At 41.3% G+C, this 23159-nt stretch overlaps 1 protein-coding gene across 1 annotated transcript; it reads right to left on the reverse strand.

Moving 5' to 3' along the window:
* AARD (alanine and arginine rich domain containing protein) lies at positions 17287–22359 on the reverse strand. Its single transcript, XM_003125512.3, has 2 exons — positions 21979–22359; positions 17287–18522 (listed from the first exon to the last, which is right to left on the reverse strand). Exons 1-2 carry the CDS (start codon positions 22294–22296, stop codon positions 18379–18381), a joined length of 462 nt encoding a protein of 153 aa, XP_003125560.1. The 5' UTR covers positions 22297–22359; the 3' UTR covers positions 17287–18378.

The raw sequence follows: 23159 nt of genomic DNA on the forward strand, positions 1-23159 counted from the left end.
ATTCACTTTTCTTTCCCCTAGTAATCACTGCTAGTGAAATAAAGAAAACAATGACTGGCCCAAGTCCATTTTGGCTTAAATAACACTTTATTTTTCCTTTATGTGATCCTTGAGCAGAAAAATCCCTGAATGTTTCTTGCCACTAACCCTCTTTTTACAATGATGAAATCTCCTTATTAGAGGTTCTTAACTTAAGAATGTTTTTATTTCTTAGTGAGGTAAAGTAAATTAAGAGTGCTTGATACAAAAGGCTTGATGCAAATCACTAGAAGTTCTGTAGAGAGAATGAGTGCAAAAACGGGAGAGGCTTGAGAGGTGTGTGACTTTAATATCTTTATTTTATGGTTGAGAACGCAGTGGATCAAAGTGGACTTTGGCTTGCTCACATTTAAAGATGAGTTAGTGATTACATTTTATATATATATACAACCATGTAGCCAATTGTTTAAGAAACTTACCCTGCCCTCCAGTGGCCCTGTACCACATAAAACATGTCCTTACAGCCAAATGGGCCAAGGGCCAGCCTTGTCTATGAGCTGCCCCACAGTAGCAGGCCCCCCAACAGAACAGCCCACATAGCTCATGTAGAATGCACCCCTAGCACATATAGCTCTGGTGCCCAAGGAGAGTGTGATACTGAGTTCCATAGGAATACAAGTCAAGGCAGAGTGCAAGGACCACAGAGAAAGTTGCAAGATTCAAGGAACTCAGCATCTGGTGGGGAAGGGAAATATGCCAGCAAATACTTATGCTATAATAGGGTGGTATTAATGCAGGTATTGTGTAATACATAGGTATACATAGGTATTCTATAAGTATTTAAATTGGACTGGGAGTGGGGGAGATCAGGGAAGCCTTTGCTTAAAAATTTAGGAGACCCTCAGGCTAAAGGAGAAAGCTTATTTCATGGAATTGAGGAAATTACTTAAAATGGGCTTCCTTTATTTCTCTGGGACACCAGGCCTGAAGGGAACTGTCAGACTGTCCAACGTTTCCCTCTTAGATTTCAGGCAGGATTATAGTTATACCCTTTCAGAAACATGAGAATCAAACTTAAATAATTCCTTTTAAAAACAATTTAAAAACACACATAAGATTCACCACTATTGACATTTAGTACATTCACAATGTCGTGCAACCATCACCACTATCTAGTTCCAAAACATTTTCATCACTTCAAAATGAAGCCCAATACCCATTAAGCAGTCACACCCCCATCTTCCCCTCCACCAGTAAAATGGATAATCCAGAAGAAATGGATAAATTCCTAGAAGTACACAATCGCCCAAGACTGCATCAGGAAGAAATAAAGGGAATAGGAACAGATCAATTACCAGTAATGAAAGTGAATTGGTAAAATGAAAACAAAAAATCCCAACAGACTAAAGTCCAGGAATGGATATCCTCACAGCTGAATTCTACAAAACATTTAACGAAGACTTAATAACTGTCTTTCTCAAACTATTTTTTAAAATGGCAGAGGAAGGAACACTTTCAAACTCAGTCTGCAAGGCCAGCATCACCCTGATACCAACATCAAAGACACCACACAAAAAAGGAAATTACAGGCCACTATCACTGATGAACACAGATGCAAAAATCCTGAACGAAATATTACCAAACTGAGTTCAACAATACTTTAAAAGGATCATACACCATGATCAAGTGGTGCAAGGATGGTTAATATCCACAAGTTAATCACCGTGACACACCGCATTAATTGAAGAATAAAAATCATATTATCATCTCAATAGATGCAGAAAAAGCTTTTGACCACATTCAATATCCATTTATGATTTAAAAAAAAACTCTCAATAAACTGAGTATAGAAGGAGCATACCTCAACATAATACAGGCCTTATAGGATAAACCCACGGCCAACATCCTACCCAACATAAATGTTGAAGGCATTTCCTCAGGAACAAGACAAGGATGCCTACTCTCCTCACTTTTATACAACATAATATTGGAAGCAATTAGACAAGAAAAAGAAAAAAAAAGGAAGTCCAATAGGAAAGGAAGAAGTAAAACTGTCACTGCAGATGAGATAACATTATATACGGAAAATCCTAAAGACACTATCAAAAAAACTGTTAGAAATAATAAGTGAATTTAGTACAGCTGCAGGTTACAATATTAATATTCAGAAATATATATACATTTCTATACACTAACACAAATTTTAAGAAACATATTAAGAAAACAACCTCATTTACAAATGTCTCAGAAAGAATAAACTACCTGGGATACATCTAACCAAAGAGGTATAAGATTTTTCCTATGAAAACTGTGACATTGGTGAAAGCTATTGAAGATGACACAAATGTATACTGTGCTCATGGATTAGAAGAATTAATGTTGTTTAAATGACCAAACTCCCCAAGGCAATCTACAGTTTCAATACAATCCCAGTCAAAATACCAGAGGCATTTTTCACAGCACTGAAACAAATAATTCTAAATTTGTATGGAAACATTAAATATTCTGAACAGTGAAAGCAATCTCGAGACAAAAGAACAAAACCAGCAGTGTGACACTTTGATATCAAACTACTAGAAAGTTATAGTAATTAAAACAGTATGATACTGGCACAAAAACAGATACATAGATCAATGTAACAGAACAGACAGCCTAGAAATAAACCAGGCTTACATGGTCAATTAATCTATGACAAAGGAGCAAGACTATATGGATAAAAAAGAGTCTCCTTAATAGTAATGCTGGGAAAACTGCACAGCTACATGTAAAAGAATCAAACTGGACTACTCATACACAAAAATAAACTCAAAATGGATTAGAAACTTGAATGTTAGACGTGAAACCATAAAACTCCTAGATGAAAACACAGATAGTACTCTCTTTGACATCAGTCTTAGAGCAAAATAGGTGAAGGGGATTAAGACATACGGACCTCTAGTTATAAAGTAAATAAGCCACAGGAGCATATAAGGAATACAGACAATAATACTGTAGTAACTGCTATGGGGACAAATGGTTACCAAACTCAGCGTGGTGATCATTTCATAACATATATAAATTTCAATCTCTGTGTAGTACAACTGAAATTAATATAATATTGTACATCATCTATATCTCAATAAAAATAAGCCAAAAAATGTTATTTTTACTTTTTTATTGTATTAGAAGGTAGCTAACACATTAGCAATGTCTCGGGCTTTAGCATGAGCTACCCTTTGTTTTGCATTTCAGCCATGCTAATTACTTATACTATCTACATTGCATGGTTGGTATGAGAATCTAGAATAAGAAATGTACAAAAATGCATAACACACAGTTGGGACTGAAAGACAATACTTTTACAACTTGTTCACAAGTACTTACTAGGTTAAGGTATGTGAAGGTACCACTTTCCCAAGAAAAGTGCTTGAGTAGGTTATGGAGAGATTTTGTGTAGCCTCAGGCATTTCTTAAATGATAAAATCATAGATAGGGCTCCTGATATCTCATTTTGGCTTCTAAGCCTATTGTGTGAACTTCGGCTACCACCTCCATCCAGCATAGCCAATGTTGGATAGATTCAAGCCTAGGAAACAGGTTTTTCTCAAAAAGTCTGGCAGCCAGGAATGCAGATGCTATGGGGAGAGAAGCTAAGAAAACACTTTGCTAAGTTGATGAATTTCCCTGAAGCACCACATGAGTGGTGTACCAGGAACTCAGACAAATATGTGAACGCCTGTTCTCAACGAGTTCTTAAAACAGACTAGAGCCATAAAAACAGTTCAGATTTGTTTTTCCCATGGTTATCTCTCAGAGACCATTACGAAGTCTGCTAAAACAGCACAAAAATCATCTGTTCAGCCATGCTTGTGCTTCTACTCTGAATTAACAGCAATCTTGGATTTCACTTCATTAGAATGTTCTGAATAGAGATAAATTAATTAATGGATTTAACAACCAGAATCAGCATGCCCATACTTCAAAAGGATTGCACTTTTTTTATGCTTCCAATATCTCATTAGGAAAAACAGGTCAGATGGAGGCAAACTAATTCAACTCAATTTGTCTCCTTTCAGCTTCGGGCCTTTTAAGATTGTAAAAGCTCACACCTATACAGATCAAATTTCATGTAAATTTATTGAACTATCAAACTCCGTGCACACTACACTGTAATGAATGTCTGGGTACATAATACCTCTACTTTATGTAAAGGCTGCTTTCAGAAGGCCTTTATCAGTTTCAGAGAGATTATTAATCCCCCCCTCCAATGATCTTTTGAAGTCAAGAGAGAATAAATTACCACAGCACAGGGTAGCCTTGAAAGAAATACTTTCTCATTAAAACTAAGTTCAGGAGTTCCCTGGTGGCCTAGCAGTTAAGGATCTAGCATGGTCACTGCTGTGGTATTCATTCCATCCCTGGCCTGGGAATTTCTTCATGCCACAGGTTCAGTCAAACAAAAAAGTAATATGGGTAAAACACTGCAGATGCTGTGGCAAGCAGTTTATGGCTTCATAAAAAGCTAAAGGTAAAATTACCATGTGACCCAGCAATTCCCATTTTGGTTCTAAGCCCCAAAGAACTGAAAAAAGGTGTTCATAGGAAAATTTGTACATAGTATTCACAGCAGCATTGTTCACAACAGCTAAAAAGTTGATCTAAGTGTCCATCAACTGATGAACGGGTAAATAACATGTGGTATATCCACAAATTAGAATATTATTCAGCCGTAAAAGGAATGAGTACAGCCTATGCTAAGTGATACATGATGAATGAACCTGACGTCATCATGCGAAGTGAAAGACGCTACACACAAAAGGCCACATACCGTATGATTCCATTTATATGAAATATACAGAATTGGCAAGTCCATAGATACAGAAAGCATATTAATGGTTGCCAAGGTCTGGAGGAAGGGGAAAATGGGGTATTACTATTTAGTGGGTATTGGGTTTCATGTCGAGGTGATGAAAATGCTTTGGAACTAGGTAGTGGTGGTGGTTGCATGACATTGCGAATGTACTAAATGTCAATACTGGTGAATCTTATGTGTGTTCTACTACATTTTTAAAGAAATTATTTGTGTAAGTTTGAGTCTCATGTTTCTGAAAGGATACAAATACAATCCTGCCTGAAATCTAACAGGGAAACGTTAGACAGTCTGAAGTTCCCTTCAGGCCTAGTGTCCCAGAGAAATAAAGGAAGCCCATTTTAAGTAATTTCCTCAGTTCCAAGAAATGAGCTTTCTCCTTTAGCCTGAGGGTCTCTGGAGTATTTAAGCAAAGGCTTCCCTGACCTCCCCCACTCCCAGTCCAATTTAAATACTTACAGAATACCTATGTATACCTATGTATTACACAATACCTTCATTAATACCACTACACCGTTACATCATAACTGTTTGCTGGCTTATCTCCCTTCCCTACCAGACTCTGAGTTCCTTGAGTCTCGCACCTGTCTCTGTGGTTCTTGCACTCTACCTTGGCATGTAGTAGGGTTTCAGAAATTATCCTCCCTCGTGTATAAAATGACGATCGCACAATATTCCCAAATTATGAACCTGTTAAAGCACTAAGTGGTCCTTCATAGAGCAGAATGTCAGTTTCCATAAACTGAAGTCAGATCCTTTCAGGGCAACGTCATAAAAGCAGTGCCTTTAGACATGGCTGTGGTTGTCCTTTTTACTATCTGGTAAATGAATGTGTGGAAGCAACATGAGATTTTTGTGACTTTTATTCAACTTTAATTTTGAATTCTGTGAAAACGAATCAACTATTGGCTAAACTGAACAAACTTAAACTGCTACCAGGGTATTGATGCTTATAAAATGCTATAACTTTAATGTCATGGCTAGAGCGAGCATTAAAAAGAACAGTTTTGTGATGGATGGGGGGAAATAAAAGCTATCATGGGATAAACTCTATGTCAACATCTTCACATCAGTGTAGAATGAGAAGGTTAAAATGGAGATGGGAAAAAGGAAGATTACTTAATCAAGATAATCACTTTTTAATATGAAGGTGGCATGGCTTTTATTGGCATAACCAAATGTAGGCCTACATACATACACACACACACATACACACAAATGGTTCTTATTTTCAGTTGCAGCTCTGTAAGTCTTAATGTTCAACCATCCTAAAGTCAAAAGTCATAATTTTGGGAGGGCTTCATTGGACTAATTGCCTTACAGTTAATGAATTAATACAATGAATTAACTTCAGTCCCTTGACATGTACATTAAAATAATTTGTCTTTGATTATATACCAGAAATGGATTAAATTATATTTTTGTTGTTCTTAGTTATTGGAAAGCTTAGGCTCAATATTCAATCCATTGCTTAAAAATATTCAAGACAATATTTCAAGTACTGACCTTACTCTGACATCAACTTTTCACCCTGTTTTATTTCTCTTTCTCCCACATTTTCATTTATATATTTTTACCATCTTTATTTTATTTTATTTTTGTCTTTTTGCCTTTTCTAGGGCCACTCCCGCAGCATATGGAAGTTCCCAGGCTAGGGGTCCAATCAGAGCTGTAGCCGCCGGCCTATGCCAAGCCACAGCAACACGGGATCCAAGCCGAGTCTGCAACCTACACCATAGCTCACGGCAACGCTGGATCCTTAACCCATTGGGCAAGGGCAGGGATCGAACCCACAACCTCATGGTTCCTAGTCAGACTCGTTAACCACTGAGCCATGATGGGAACTCCTATTTTTACCATCTTTACATTGCATATATTTTTGTAGGTTTCCTAAATTCCTTTAAAACAGAGTTTTGTATTATACATAAATAGAAGAGACTTAACATCTATATCTTTAATGAATGTGTATATTAACCAACAGCTATACCAAGTTTTCCTTTCCTCTTTCCTTCTTTTTTCCTTCCTTTGTTTTGTGCTAAGGATACTGAGGAATCTTAAAAAGATATTTATTATTTAAGCTATAAGAGTTGTCAAGTGGCAGCATAAACCAAATCACAAAGTATGCAACATTAATATCCTCCACCTTCTTTAAGACAAAAATCGAGAGATTTTCCTAACATTAAATTTTCATCAAAGATATAGAAACCTCCATTTCCCTCAGTTCATATGTGATTGCCTCATTTTTGTAGAATTCCTCAGGATCCTATCCATTATGAGTTTTTTTTTTTAATTAGAATACAGTTGATTTACAGTGTTGTGTCAATTTCTACTGTACAGCATAAGGACCCAGTTCTACATATACATACATTCTTTTTCCCATACTGTCTTCCATCATGTTCTACCCCAAGAGATTGGACATAGTTCCCTGTGCTGTATGATAGGACCCCACTGCTTACCATTCCAAATGTGATCTTTTGCATCTACCAACCCCAAACTCCCTGTCCATCCACTCCCTCCCTCTTGGCAACCACAAATCTGCTCTCCATGTCCATGATCTGTTTCTGTTTTGTAGATAGGATCATTTGTGCCATATTTTAGATTCCACATGTAAGTGATATTATATGGTATTTGTCTTTTTCTGGCTTACTTCACTTAGTATGAGAATCTCTAGTTGCATCCATGGTATTTGTCTCTTTCTGACTTACTTCACTTAGTATAGGAATCTCTAGTGGCGTCCATGTTACTGCAAATGGCATTGTTTTTCCTTTATATGGCTGAGTAGTATTCCATTGTGTATATGTACCACATCCTCTTAATTCATTCATCTGTGGGTGAACATTTAGGTTTTTTCCATGTCTTGGCTATTGCCAATAGTGCTGCTATGAACATAGGGGTGCATGTATCTTTTTGAATTTTTGAAATATTTTTGAAACATTATGAGTTTTTTAACTAAGTAGACAGAAATATTGGTACACATGTATTATCCCAAAATACTTCGCCAATTGCCTTAATGAATTCATAAAGTTGTTTTTAAAATAACTGAGATATGGTATGATTAAATTCAAACATTCCCTGTCCTTTACTACTATGCCATATGTGGAGACCTACCTGCAGACATCTACAAAAGAGCATCCCCACCCCCACTCTAATAATGGCAAAAGTAAAGGGATTAGAAGGAGGGAATATAGAAGTGTGAGATAAAATCAACAAAAAAACAAACATACATTATTTGGAAAGTAAAAGAATGGAAAGTGGTTTCCTTTTGGATGGTATGGGGGCAGGGATACCATTAGGGCACTGACAGTTTTTGAGTAAGGCTTTTAACTTGATTGATTTTATGTATTCTTTGAAGGTATTCCTATAATAAAAATTAAATTTAAAAATATTCTTTAATGGCTACCCTTACTCTTAAGAGTCAAGTCTGAAATTCAATGCATAGTTTTCAAGATCTGCCATCATATATCCACCTCTTTGCTTACTGCTCCAGCTGTACTCCTCACATCTTACCCCTTCTGTCTGAGCTCCAACTGTATTGAGTCCCTTCACCTCCTTCTAGTAGATGATAACTTTTCTCACCTCTGGGACTTTCCATGAGCAGTTACTTCTGCCTAAGACTGTCTATTCCTCCTCTTTCCTCCCCAACCTTCTCTTGGCTAGACTTCCAGAAGCCTCCCCTCTTCCATCACATCCAGACTAAGTGTACTTCCTGTTTACTCCCTTAGCACTCTAAATTTTTTCCCATCGTGGCATTGATTACACTATACTGTAATATCTTATTAAATTATCTGCCCCCTCATCCAGAGTATAAACGCCATGAGAGCTAGAACTCCTTCTTTCATGTTCATTGTCCTATATTTAGCACCCAGCAAGATTTTTCATTTCAAAATTAATGCACCATGCATACCTAGAATAATACTTGATGCCCAGTGGGCACAACAATAAAGTTGAATTAAAAAGGAAGAAAGGGAGTTCCTGTCTTTGCGCAGAGGAAACGAATCCGACTAGGAACCATGAGGTTGCAGGTTCAATCCCTGGCCTCACTCAGTGGGTTAAGGATCTGGCATTGCTGTGGCTGTGGTGTAGGCCAGCGGCTACAGATCCAATTAGACCCCTGGCCTGGGAACCTCCATATGCCACAAGTGCAGCCCTAAAAAGCAAAAAGAAAAAAAGGAAGAAAGGGATGGAAAGAGGAAAGGGGGAGAGAAGGCAGAAAGAGAGAAAGAATGTTCAGAATATTACATTCACTCTGTTATTTGAGCTCAACAGAAGGCAAAATTATAAAGTACATTTAGGGAGTTCCCTTTGTGGCACAGCAGAAACGAATACGACTAGGAACCATGAGGTTGCAGGTTCGATCCCTGGCCTCGTTCAGTGGGTAAAGGATTCAGCATTGCTGTGAGCTGTGGTGTAAGTCACAGATGCGGCTCAGATCCTGCGTTGCTGTGGCTCTGGTGTAGGCCAGCAGCTGTAGCTCGGATTAGACCCCTAGCCTGGGAACCTCCACATGCCACGAGTGTGGCTCTAAAAAGCAAAAAAAAATAAATTAAAAAAAAAAAGGTACATTTAAATTCAATGTTTGTCCTTTTCTTTTTTTCTATTCTCTTCCCTTCTTTCAATATGGACACTCTAAAGGTCAATTATTTCATATCACCACTTAAAATAATTCATGCTGGAGTTCCCGTCGTGGCGCAGTGGTTAACAAATCCGACTAGGAACCATGAGGTTGCGGGTTTGGTCCCTGCCCTTGCTCAGTGGGTTAACGATCCGGCGTTGCCGTGAGCTGTTGTGTAGGTTGCAGATGCGGCTCGGATCCCGTGTGGCCGGTGGCTACAGCTCCGATTAGACCCCTAGCCTGGGAACCTCCATATGCCGCGGGAGCGGCCCAAGAAATAGCAACAACAACAACAAAAGACAAAAGACAAAAAGACAAAAAAAAAAAAAAAAATTCATGCTAAAGAACTGGGGGCAGTGTTGTTTCAATGGGGTGATTCTAAAAGCATTAGCTGGAGACAATGATGCTTAACCCAAGGGATCTTAAAGGTCATTTTGAGTTCAACTCCTCACTTTATATGAGAAACTGAAGCCCAGAGACATCAACTATTCACCAGATATTACACAGCAAGTTCACCTTGGAGCTGATACCTATAACTGGGCCTTCTGACTCCCCAAACCATACTTCCTATTAAAGTGTAAAACCAGCCACTTAGGGAGTATTATGTCTTAGAAAGCAGGATGAGGGCCATGTTCCCGAAGTCAGATAGACAAGATTTCTTGCTGCCCCTCAAATTTCAACAGCCTTAAGCAATACCTACCCCAGAGGGTTATTGCAGATTTAATGAGCCACTGGCTATGGCAGCGTCTGGTAAACTGTAAGCTATAAAGCGCTTGGTAAAATGCAGAGTTCAGGGTAAAGAGTAAACCAACAAGTCAGTACAGACTGATATTCTCAGAGGATCCTGGACCTACTCTCAGCAACCTGACGATCCCACCTCGAAATGTTGAGAAATTTCTTTGCATGGCCATTCCTACCCGAATCCTGTAGACAGTTAGAAATACGAGCACCCTTAATGCCAGTTCAAAAGCAATTTTTGTAGAGGCTTGACTTTAGGCTGTTTTTTGACAGTTTGCTGAACTTCCCTGATAAAAAAAATTTAAGAGCTGATGAACAGTTTACTGTATTTTGCTGCCAGTTCACTCCTGAAACACTTTAGGAAATTATTTCATCTCAATTTCTCTGAGTTGCCGAAAAATAAAACGGCTTCTCTACAGAATCAGATAGTAGTCAGTTCCGCAGGCATTTGGATAGCCTTAATGGAGTGTGTTAAAAGATAAACCGAGGCATATTAAAAATTTTAAGACTTTGAGCAAAAATCGATTTGAATCAGGCAGCATCCAATCTTGCAGATAGAAATGAGCTCTAAGGAGCTATACAAAATGAAAGACTTTTATATAACCAGAAGCAAGTGGAAACAAGCAGTCATACTAGGCCAAAAAAGTGGGCTGGTTATTGCAAGGTCACTTTGTTTTAGGAGATGGCAGGGGTCAATCAGGCACATTACCTGACTAGTCAGTGCTGATCATGTGACTCCTGGTTGACTGGTTTAAGATTCCATTTCTACGAAAGCCAAAAATGTAATTAAGTCTCAGTTTGTTGATGTGGGGCTTAGCCTAAGTAACTCCATTTTGGACAAAAGTGAGCATGTGGAAATTTACTGTGAATTCTAGAGTCTCCATAGGATTTGGCAGGGGTTCCTCTTGAGCAAATTTCCCTCCATATGCTTTGATTTGTCTCCTCTTGCATGTGGTGGGTCCTCCCTACAGGCATTTCAGCAACCAAATGATGTTTCTAGAGTCCTTTCCCTGTAGTTTCTGATATTCACAGCTGCAATCAGACAATGCATCATCCCAAACTTCCTCTCAGGAAGTTTTTGGGGTTCAAGTGTGTCGGTTCGTGATGCTTTGTGGGTGCGTGGAACTACTTAAATAGAAGTGGCTTAAACAATTGAGTTGTATTATTGTTCCTTACAGATCAAGACTAGCCATAGGTGGACAGTCTCAGGGTTGGCTCAGGAGCTCAAAGATGCCATCAAAGACATTGCTTCCCTTTGTCTTTCTTTATCCCCATCCTCAAAGTGTCCACGTGTCTCCCACCATGGTCACAGGGTGACTGCAACAGGTGCAAGCCACACAGCCTTGTGTGACAATGTTCCTAAGCAAGAAAGGAAGATGTAAGGAGGAAGAGAGCTTACCTCCTATTTCTCTTTTGCAGAAAAAGAAAATGTTCCTCAGAAAACCCCCTCAGGGACTTTCCGGCCTGGCTCAGGGGTAATGAACCTGACTAGTATCCATGAGGATGCAGGTTTGATCCCTGGCCTTGCTCAGTGGGTTAAGGATCCACCTTGGCAGTGAGCTGTGGCGTAGGCTGGCAGCTACAGCTCTTATCCCACCCCTAGCCTGGAAATTTCCATATGCTGGCATGTAGGCCTAAAAAGACAATAAAAAGAAAAACAAAACAAAACAAACAAACAAACAAAAACCCCAGCAAACTTCTCCTATATCTTATTGGACAAAACTGGATTCCTTAGCCATCTTGATCTCTCAGAAGAGCTGGGAAAAGTGAAACTGCCATTCTCGGTCTTTGTTTTGGAATCAGACACTTCTAATAGACAGGAAGCATGAGAAAAGTGCTTGTTAGTTAGGCTGTTATAATAATAAACATTACTAAGAGTGTTCTAAACATTTCACATACGTTAATCCATTACATCTTCACAATAAGTCTATGGAGTGGGTAGTGTGGTTATTATTACTTTACAGAAAAGCAAACGGGACCTCAGAGGTGATAACATAGTGAGACAGTGAAGGAGCCAAGATTCTAGCTCCATCACCTGACTCCAGATTACACTGCTCTCAGCCTGCAGTGTCCTGCTCACCAGGCACTCTGCCAGGCTGCTTCCCAAATCTAACACATAAAAGGTCTGAGCAACGCTTGCCTCCTTCTGAAGTGCAAATGTGACATTTTTCCCCTGGCTGCAGTCATGATGTGGGTGAGAAGAGCAGGGAGGCATCCAAGAGTGATAGGAATTGCTTCCTGTCATTATCAAGGCTGTAACAGCCAGGGCCCTGATGGTGCAAGGGTTGGGACTGAGAGAGCACAATTCACGGCCAAGGGCCAGTGACAAATAGCTGGCAGCCCACCGCGCCACCACAGGTATCAGAAAGTCTGCATGAGTCAGAGGGGAGTGATTGGACAGTCCAAGTGCAAACATGCAGGATTCAACTAGTACAGGGTTTCCAAGGTAGAGGAACGTTTTAGAGGCCACTCCATTCTTCTCATTTTCTTTTTCTCTTTTTCTTTTCCTTTTTTTTTCTTTCTTTTTTTGGCCACCCCACGGCATATGGAGTTCCCAGGCCAGGAATCAGATCTAAGCTGTAGTTGCCACCTACACCACAGCTGTGGCAACCCTGGATCCTTTAACCCACTGTGCCAGGCCAGGGATTAAGCCTGGGTTCCAGTGCTCCAGAGATGCCGACAATCCCACTGCACCACAGTGGGAACTCCTCTTTCTCTCACTTTCAAATGAGTAAAATGAGGCCCAAATAGAGTGGAGTAATTCGTCCCAGATCACCCAACTAGCTTATGCAGAATGTGAGAATGTAAGGGCTTTCTTCCAGGTGAACATAAGTAACTCAGGGGCAAGTCTTGGAGAAAGCACACCTAGCACTTTGCACAGCTTTCTGTTATACTTTCCATCACAATGTCAAATGTATTCACCTTGCCTGGGTCTCCCTTGCTAGCTTGAGAGGGTCTCAAAAGCCAGACTACACTCAGTCCTGGAGAAGAATCTCGACAGCTCCACTTGCATGGCTTCTTTGATACTCCTTCTGCTCTGCTATAAATGGGAAAAAGCAATAGTCCCAACCTCACAGTATTATTGGGACGATCAAGTTTTAGACACACTGCACTGTGTGCCAGCAAATTCAGGGGCTGGTAAGTAGCAGTCACTGGCTGTTTCCTATTTCCCTGGTGCCTCCTCTCAATTTTGGTGAATCCATTTACCAACCAGCAGGGGAGACCCAGAGTCAATATCACAACTGAAAGTTGGTGGCAGAGCATTAGAGAGTCATAAAGATGCAATGAAGAAAGAGGCGTAGGAAAAGTCTGACTCCAAAAGGGTAATAAGATTACATAGAACTGAAGATGTGGAGTTCCCGTCGTGGCGCAGTGGTTAACGATCTGACTAGGAACCATGAGGTTGCGGGTTCGATCCCTGCCCTTGCTCAGTGGGTTAGGGACCCTGCGTTGCCGTGAGCTGTGGTGTAGGTCGCAGACACGGCTCAGATCCTGTGTTGCTGTGGCTCTGGCGTAGGCCAGCAGCTACAGCTCCAATTAGACCCCTGGCCTGGGAACCTCCATATGCCGCGGGAGCGGCCCTAGAAAAGGCAAAAAGACAAAAAAAAAAAAAAAAAAAGAACTGAAGATGTGAGAGAACGACCATACAGGAAGTAAAATACCATCACCACCCACTCATGCATTCTCCCAAACCTCCTTTGAGGTTCTCCAATTTGGGCTCCTTGATATTTAAATAAGATAGGTACCATTGTGACCAGCTTCTTTAGACAGATCAAGCCATTTGCTTTAGATAATAAAGCTGGCAGGTAGCAGAGCCAGGCCTAAATACCAAGGCCAAATGACTCCAAAGCCATGTTCCACATGCATACAAATCATCATGAGGATTAAATAAGCTAATACATGTGGAGTTCTGGAACAACAGTGGGCACAGGAGAGGTGGCTCACATCATTGCTGGTTTTATTATCATTACTTTCCAAGGGTCCCTCCTGCACTGGTCCCAGCAGAGAAGGATGGTGGCACTATGGTTCCTAAGTGTTGGAGCCCCTTAAGCCCCAGCATTCTTCAGAGGCGGGACCCAGAGGGTACATGCCCCCTGAGAAGCAGTACCAGGCTCTGGCTGTTATGAGAGCTGTAAGCCCATCTCCTAGTTATTTTGGGCAGCACCTGGTCCGGGTGAAACAAGAGGCTGCCAGACCCAGAGGCAGGCAGAGTGGTAGAGGCTCAAGCCTAAGCCCACCCATATTTCCCATCCCCCCATCACCCTTATTAATAATACAGTCAAGGAGGCAGGAGAGGCAATGACAGTGGTGGCAGCAGCAGCAACAATGAAAGAAAGGAAGCAGCTGGCCCCAGAGGGCCTGGTGCAAGGCTCGAGACTGGGAGGGACTCCAGCAGTGATAACCATGATGAATAAACAGAACTGATGGCCATGCAGGGACACTGTACTCTGCCAGGGAATGGACTATGGGAGATGGGATTCTTGTAATTACATTGGTACAGGCTCAGCCATCACAGGTTTACCCATATCAGATTCCTTGTGTTTTGTTTTGCTTAGTTTTTTTGTGTGTGTGTGTTTTTTTTTTTTTTTTTTTTTTTTTTTTTTTTTTTGTGGGAGGGAACAGTGACTGGACCTGCGGCATAAGGAAGTTCCCAGGTTAGGAGTTAAATCAGAGCTGCAGCCGCTGGTCCATGCCACAGCCACAGCAACTCGGGATCCAAGCTGCAGTCTGCGACCTACGCCATAGCTCATGGCAATGCCAGATCCTTAACTCATTGAGAGAGGCCAGGGCTCAAACCCGCATTCACATGAATACTAGATGGGTTCATAACCGCTGAGCCACAATGGGAATTCCCTACCCGCATCAGATTCTGATCTGTCTCCAAGCTGGGTACCACAGAAGCACCTGTTTCAGCAGAAGTCGTTTGGCAAGCCAAACAAAACGTGGATCCATCCAGGCCACCTGTACAGGGGATGTAATGCCTAACAACCTGTGCAGTGCTTCTAATTGTCATAATTAATCTGGCACCTCTTCACTGGTCAGCGCTAACTAAGTGCCATGGAGTGAAAAGCCATTCCCCTGCTAACATGGTTTTTCCCTCCAGAATTAAAGCTGTGAGAAATGGTCATTTGAAAAACCTAAATGCTGTATTTTCCTTGCTGAACTGTTTTTTTCAGTCTCTCCTCTTTGGCCCTCTCTAACCAGTGTTGGGAGGAACATCTTACTTTCTTTGACTTATCCAGTTACTGCTTCCCTGTGCACAATTTAGGTTATAATTATTTTCTCATTTTCCCTTCCAGCTGGCAGTAGTTTGGTCCCTTCTACCTCGTATTTCTTTAAAATGCCACACTGCTGCTCCAGCTTACTGAAACACTTTGGAAAGTGGAGAAATGTAGTGATTGGATATCCCCACATCCCTTAGAAAAGAGTCTCCATTGTCTTTCCATATGCAGCAGACAGGGACTAGAGTTCCACAAACTGACATGCAGCTGAGTGCAGTTGCAAAAAATATTTATATACTCATATATAAATACAGTCTGGCTTCTGGTTCTCAAATAAATGGATAGGGGAGCAGTTCCTGTTGTGGCTCAGTGTGTTAAGAACCCAACTAGTATCCATGAGGATGTGGGTTCGATCCCTGACGTCACTCAGGGGGTTAAGGAACTGGCGTTGCCGCAAGCTGCAGCATAGGTCATAGACGCTGCTCAGATCCCGAGTTGCTGTGCTTGCTGTGGCTGTGGCATAGGCTGGCAGCTGCAGCTCAGATTCAACCCCTAGCCTGGGAAATCCATATGCCTCAGGTGCAGCCATAAAAAGAAAAAGGATGATGGATGTCATCTGAGAGAAGAATTTACTTTATGAAGGGAAACAAAGCAAAAATATTGAATAGCAATAGTGTCAAGTTTTCATCTCTCCATTAACAGCTAATATCATAGGCCACCTCTACTGATTAGGGCTTCCAAAAATGAGACTTTTGAAACAAAGACTTTCTTATTCTATTTCTCCGTCACTCCTAACAGATACAATGATCCAAAGCTTATCACCGAAAGATAAGACAAAAAGCTGATGACCAAAAATTTTACAATAAATGGAGTTTTTGTTTAAAAAAGTGGAAAAATGCATCTATGTATAGAAGGTCTCGCTTTTTTTTTTTTTTTTTTGGTCTTTCTGTGTTTTCTAGTGCTGCACCCACGGCATGTGGAGGTTCCCAGGCTAGGGGTCTAATTAGCACTGTAGCCACCAGCCTACGCCAGAGCCACAGCAATGCCAGATCTGAGCCATGTCTGCAACCTACACCACAGCTTATGGCAATGCCAGATCCTTAACCCATTGAGCAAGGCCAGGGATCGAACCCGCAACCTCATGGTTCCTAGTCAGAGTTGTTGACCACTGAACCATGATAGGAACTCCTAGAATTCTCCTTTTGAATTGTCCTTTTGAGTTTCTTTTTTTTTTATTCCCAAAAGAGCACATTTAGTATAATCAAATTATTCCAATGAATGCCAACCAATGTCAGCCTCTCTGTATTCTGTAAGGAATTGAGCTTATAAAATGAATCATCTTGAGTTTTTGCTAAACACAAAATCACAAGAATTTATAAACATTAAATTGCAAAATGTACTTTAAATGACTGCTCCAACATTTGAATTTTGCAATATTAAATTGCAAAATGTACTTTTAGAATGACTGCTCCAACATTTGAATCTTTTTTGAAGAACAGATTATACAGAATTACACCACCTCTTTCTTCAGAATTTCTTTAACTTTAAGGTAGAGACTTAGAGGAAATCCATTCTACAAATATAACCTAAGAACTCAGTCTGTATATTTATAAGCCAAGAGCTCATAGGCAGAATTTCTCAAGAAATCCAGCAGTTAGATATCAGGATATTGTATAGCCCATTGAGAGTGTCCTGTAAATTGAGCATAGTAATACCTTAATTTTACAGGAAGAAAATAAGTACCAAAGAGCACAAATAATTCACATATAATGACCCAAAAAAGTTAAGAACAAATTAAACTTGATTCAGATAATCCTCAAACCCTCACACACATTAAAAAAAAAAACAAACTTGTATTTATTTTAAGAGAAAGACCATGTCCATTCTGTTCTCCATTGTCTTCCAGAACTAATTTTTATTGTTGATTAAATATTAAAAGGACCTACATTGTTTCAACTAATTTTGGTTTTGAGAGACTATGACTATCATGAATTGCAGAGATGTGCACCTGTTTTTTAATAACTTTATTTTTTGCATTAAGAAGGCAGGACTTTTAAGGTGGAGGTAGATATTCTAATTTTACCTGAACCATTTTAACTCCTTAAAGCTTAACAGAGGGATTGTGTTAATTAGAAATCTTTGGGGTACGAGTCATAAAAGACCAACTCAGTGAGTTAGGCAAAAGGAGATTTTATCAGGAGGAGATTTGAGAATTTTTTATGTATCCAGATGACAGCAAGAGCTGCAGTTTTCAACAGCTGGACCCCAAGACAAGGAAGAGCAGCTCTCTCCCTCCCCTTCTGTGGTCTCAGTGGTTCTGTTTCAACGCCCTTAATGAGAACTAGTCTTTTCTCACGTGGTGGCCACCAGCAGCTTCCAAGTTCCCATCCCTCAGCTTCCACTGTCCGTTTCCAACACTCATCTACTCCCTTAGTTCTAGTTCAAAAACTCCTGAGGACAAGTTGATCAAACTGCCTTGACAACATCCAAGGAGGTGGGGCACCCTTAATAGCAGACTCTACCTAGAGAGTATGGTTGGAATCTAAGCAGAAAGTAATTCTCATAATGGGGGTGTGAAGATAAGGCCTCTAAACAGCTAACTGGGCAGACAAACTAAGAATAATAATCAAGTAGAACAAAAACAAGCACAGATTCTGAAAGTTCAGGTAATGATAGAAAGTTAGGATGGCACAAGACCAAATACTGGAAATTGGCATAAAGGCATTCTTCAGTACATTCTTTTTACTTCTCTTTCCTAGCCAAAACAATGAATAAGTAACTTTAAAACCTGATAACACACTATTTTCTCTCTCCCCTTTCTTTAGATGTTTTCTGTCACTTCCCCATGGCATCAAAGTTTTTGGTCCCACAAACTGCCCCTAAAAGTCTGATACAAAGCGGTCATAATGTTACTGTCAGAACTGTTTCAGCGTTGTCTATGTTATGTTTAGGGTTCAGATCTGCATCTCTGCGTTTCCTCATTCCAGATTCACATCATTATCTTCCGAGCTTTGTGATTCTGATGCCATTTCCAGTTCGTACTCCTTTTTCAATTGCTGCATTTTCATATCTAAATCCAGCAAAGTTCTGGCCAGCTGGCGATTTTGGAAACGCATTTCCAGCTGAAAGTTAGAAAAAGAATAAGGATTTTTATTAGCCTGAGATATGGATCAAATGAAACTGCTCTCTGCACAAGGAAAAAATAAGGACTTTGTAGGAAAGGAAAATAAGATATCAAGAAAGATGTATTTCTCATCTTATTCTCCAGTTCTGACTGTTTGGCCTGACTATAAAACTGACTTTCTATACGACAAGGTAAAATCCAGATATACAAATAGCTTTTGAAATGGCCTTGCAATGAAAACAAAAATAGCTGATGCCCAGAGCTGTCCATATGAAAAATTCCTGTACACGGAAGGCTGTTTTTGAGCAATGGCATGTGATCTGCAAGGAAATCATTTATCTTTATGGGCTTTCTGAGCTCCAGGATAACTGCCTAGGGCCACCTGAGCTTTCAGGACTTGGACCCATTTACTTGATTAGTTGTCATTTCAAGTTTTTAGGATTTTAAATGTTCTCCCTGTTGAGCAAAAGCATTTAATGACCCCTTAGAGGCACATGTACAATTATGTGTACTTATAAGATCTAACCATTTTCACTCTAGAGTGAAATCTGTTATAGAGCAAGGCTGATTTATACCCTCTCTCCAATGGGAATTTGTGAAACTCCTCATATATTAAAAAATAGATCTCTTGGGCAGTGTACCAAGAGGCAGTCCACCAGAGCTTAGTCCAACATAATCTCTGTATCCTAGATGAAAACTAGTAATCAATTATTTGCATACTTTTTCAACTGGGGTCGTGTTTCATGCAGTTCATGAGAACTCTATTCTCTCCGCTTAAAATTCCTCATCAACTCACCAACAGAAAACCCTCCCCAGATGAACCAGGACAGTCCATTGGTAGGAAGCAAATATTGATGGTCCCCTCCTAATTTGCAAAATAAAGTCATTGCATAAAATTTTCTTTCAGTTTTCCTCTGAAACTATTTTTTTTTTCATCTTTAGCACCTGGAATCATGTCTGACTGTGAGACTTTGCAAAGAATAAATAAATGGACAGCCAGCAAACAAACGTGAACAGTGACAACACAATGCCCAGCACAAGGAGCCCCTACACCTTGCCCAAGGGAGGCTCCAGGTCTCCAGTGTGACCCAGATGTGCTATCATCCTGCCTTGCTCTTCCAGCTTCATTCCCTGGCCCTCTCCCCACACCAGATCCCTTGGGCAGAAACCTTGCCCATCCCAGAATAAACACATGGTACCGAACCACCTCTTCTGCCCCCTCTGGTTACCATGACTCTTGCTGCCCATCATCTAGCCAAATGCCCACTCTTCTTAGAAGCCTTCCTTGTCTTGTCTTATATCGTGCTTCCACAGCATTCTGGACATTTGCCTTTCAGAGCATACAACCTACACCAGACTGATGATTTTGAGCACAGAGTTTATTTTCATAATTATATCCCTAACTATGGGTGCACTGCCTATGCACACAACAGGGTGGGTTCTCAGTCATTTGTTAAAAGAACTGGATGAATAAATGGATGAACTGATTAATACCCATCCTGTACTTTCATGCCGAGAATCAGGAGTTAAATTATTGATAATGGGTCACCATATAAGTAAAGCAAGCATGTGTAATTCACCGTTAGTTAGGAAAGTCAAGCACCAATGGTTCCTCAACTTTCTTTCCTCATGGATCCCGTTGAGAATCTGATGAAAGCTATGAAACCACTCTGAGGAAAGAGGTGTGCTTTATGCACATACAAAATGTGGCATACAATTTTAGGTATACAGAACCCTGAGGTTCACTTACAGACCCTATAAATCAATGCATCCCACTAAGAAAACCAAAACAACACATAGTAACATAAATGACATTTCACAAATAGTAACCTGTCTCTAAATTAACTGAACCTGTTCATTGTTACCTACACAAACATCATCCTAAGGATGATGCGTGGACATCATGTGGGTGGAGGGTGCCAATTCCTACAGAAATCTGGCTAATGGCCCATTTTCAGAAGCTGCTTCTTCTAGTGATGGTGGTATCAAACATCATGCCCTTTTGCTGCTTCCTCATGAATGGTTGGTCACACAAAACAATGGTGAAATGATTGTCCAAGACGTTGACCATGGTCTGTATCCCAGGAACACAGATGGCTAAGGTCTCAGCTTTCCAGTTTGCATCCTGCATCCAGACCCACAGCACACACAGCCCCCAGGCCATCTCTATTAATGAGGGGTCTCACCCAGCCACTGCTCTGGTGTCAGAAGAAAAACCACCTGTTTCTTATGGTTGAGTTAGAATTAATACATCCTTTGTCAAATTCAAATTGTCAGCACAAGTAAAATTCAATTTACCAACTTCTTGCCTGTTTTCTTGTTTGGGGGGATTTTGGTGGTTTTGGGGGGTTTTTTGTTTGTTTTGTTGTTTTGTTTTTTCTATTTTAGAGCCACATATTTTAGGGCTGGTGGCATATGGAGGTTCCCAGGCTAGGGTTAAATCAGAGCTACAGCTGCTGATCTACACCTCAGCCACAGCAACGCAGGATAGGAGGAGCAGGGTCTGCAAACTATACCACAGCTCAGGGCAATGCCAGCCCCTTAACCCACTGAATGAGGCCAGGGATCAAACCCACATCCTCATGGACCCTAGTTAGGTTTGGGTTCCTTAAATACTGAGTCACAAAGGGGACTCCAACTTCGTGCCCGTCTTAAACTCAAAAACAAAATAGACTGTCAAGGTTCTTAAATCAGGCAATTGGCTGATAGTTGAATCAGTTCTAAACTAGTGAATAATATTTTATTAGTATTCAATGCAAATGGGTAGAACTTTCCAGATCACCACTACACATATTCGCAGCCATAGCCATTCTAAAGCTTGAATTGCTCTTATTTATTGTGTCCCTTTCAAATGTTGCCTAACTTGGAAACTGTTTAAATTATGAAACAGTAACTAAAATATTTGCCTGAATTTCCTCCTGCTTAATGTTAAAAAAAAAATCTACAGTTTTACAAAATATCTAATCATCATTTCCTGTTTTCTGAATTCTTACCAAAGAGAAAGATAAAGAGTAAAACTTGCAGAATAAATGAAACAGTTGTTGATGGACTCGCTCCATCTATCCCAAGAGTTTATCTCATTGAAACTACCGCCTCCAAGCCCCATACTTGTATATACTACAAGTTGCCTAGAGGGAACCTTCTACATGGTAGAAAAATACTGAACAAGTTTGGGAGGGGTGGTTTCTGGGGTCTTGGGTGTGTCACTAGTATACTCGGCCCTCAATAACCAATCAGCACCCCGGGTCCTGCAGGACCCCTTTCCTCCCGGAGGCTGCTGGGGCGGCAGGAGCACCAGGACCCTCGGGGAAGATCCGTAGCCAGTGCCCAACTCGCCCAGGGTGCCCGCCTCACCCTCTCCCTGTGAAAAGCTCCCCTGGGCCTCCCAAGTCCTCGGATGAGCCCCGGGGAAGGACCGAGAGGCGGCCGGAGAGCCGACCGCCAGCGCGCTCACCAGCTCTGCGCGCAACCCGGCCAGGGCGCTCTCCACTCGCGCCCGGCTCCGCTCCTCCCGCGCCGCCGCCGCCTCCCGCGAGCGCCGCGAGCGGCCGCGTGGCACCGCCCGCTGGAAGGCGCGCACCAGCCGCCGCCTGAGGTCTTCCAGCAGTGGGCTGGCGGCCGGGGTCTCCTCCTGGGCCGCCACGCTCTTGCGGCCTCCGCGGAAGACGCGCGCGGGACGCAGGGTTGGGGGCCAGAACTCGGCTCCGACTAGAAAGCCGTGGGACCCCCGAGAAGTTCCCTCTCTGCGGCGGCAGGAATCCCCCGAGTCCATCTTGGAGATGTCGGGCCCCCGGGCTTCCAGGCGTGTGTTGCTAGCGGCTTGTTTCCAAGTGAGAGGATTAGGGCGGGTGAGGGCGGGGACCGGTAACTAATGGAACCCGCGGGACCCTTGCCAAGTGGGACGCCGCTGTTGCCCCGCCACTCAGGCGCTCCATTTCCCCATCTTATCAATGTCCTTCTTCCCCTTTAGCAACAAAGAGGGAAGTGGTTCCCATAACTCGGAGAAGAGGTTTCAATTGGATCATTTTTTCTTGATTCCGGAAATGTCTTTCCAAGAGAAGACCTGGGGCCATCCAGGTAGGTGAAAGTTGAGGTGCGAATGGAAGGCTCGAGGCCCTGGTTGCTTTCATTATTTAGTATTTCACCCCTTTAAAATATTTTTCTCTGGCTTTCTACTATCCGCCAGGCACCGTGGCAGGTGTTGAGGATATAAGGTCTAATAAGGCCCCTTACCTCTCCCTAGCATTGCCTACAGTCAAATGGAAGGAGCACGGCCCTGTTAGTTAGAAAGAATGATCATTTCAACAGCCTAACAATACAGAAGACACTTGGATTCTGAAATGCCATGTTTTTTATATTCTTGACACCTTTCTGCCACTTTCACATTATGAAGAGGTTAAAATGAAAAACAAAAATTCCTCTTGCTTTAAAGTGTGTTAGCTTATAATTCCCAATTCAGTGTAATCATGTGCCAGTATTACTGGTATATCCTTTATCAATGAACATAATCAGCTGCCTTGTTTTTGATCTAATGGAGAATTTCTAAAAAGGAACGAACAGTCAAAACTTTTAGGTGATCATAGAACACAATTACAACCCCCCCAAAAAGGGGGGAGCAGAGATGTTCATACCGTA

The sequence above is a fragment of the Sus scrofa genome, chromosome 4, assembly GCF_000003025.6.
Source record: "Sus scrofa isolate TJ Tabasco breed Duroc chromosome 4, Sscrofa11.1, whole genome shotgun sequence".
Taxonomy (NCBI): domain Eukaryota; kingdom Metazoa; phylum Chordata; class Mammalia; order Artiodactyla; family Suidae; genus Sus; species Sus scrofa.

What these genes read in the sequence shown, in the direction of transcription:
- AARD (XM_003125512.3), bottom strand. Translation starts at nt 22,296, where the DNA reads ATGGACTCGGGGGATTCCTGCCGCCGCAGAGAGGGAACTTCTCGGGGG. An exon ending in CCGGGTTGCGCGCAGAGCTG is followed by an intron (nt 18,523 to 21,978) that starts GTGAGCGCGCTG and finishes TCTAACTTTCAG; the next exon opens with CTGGAAATGCGTTTCCAAAA.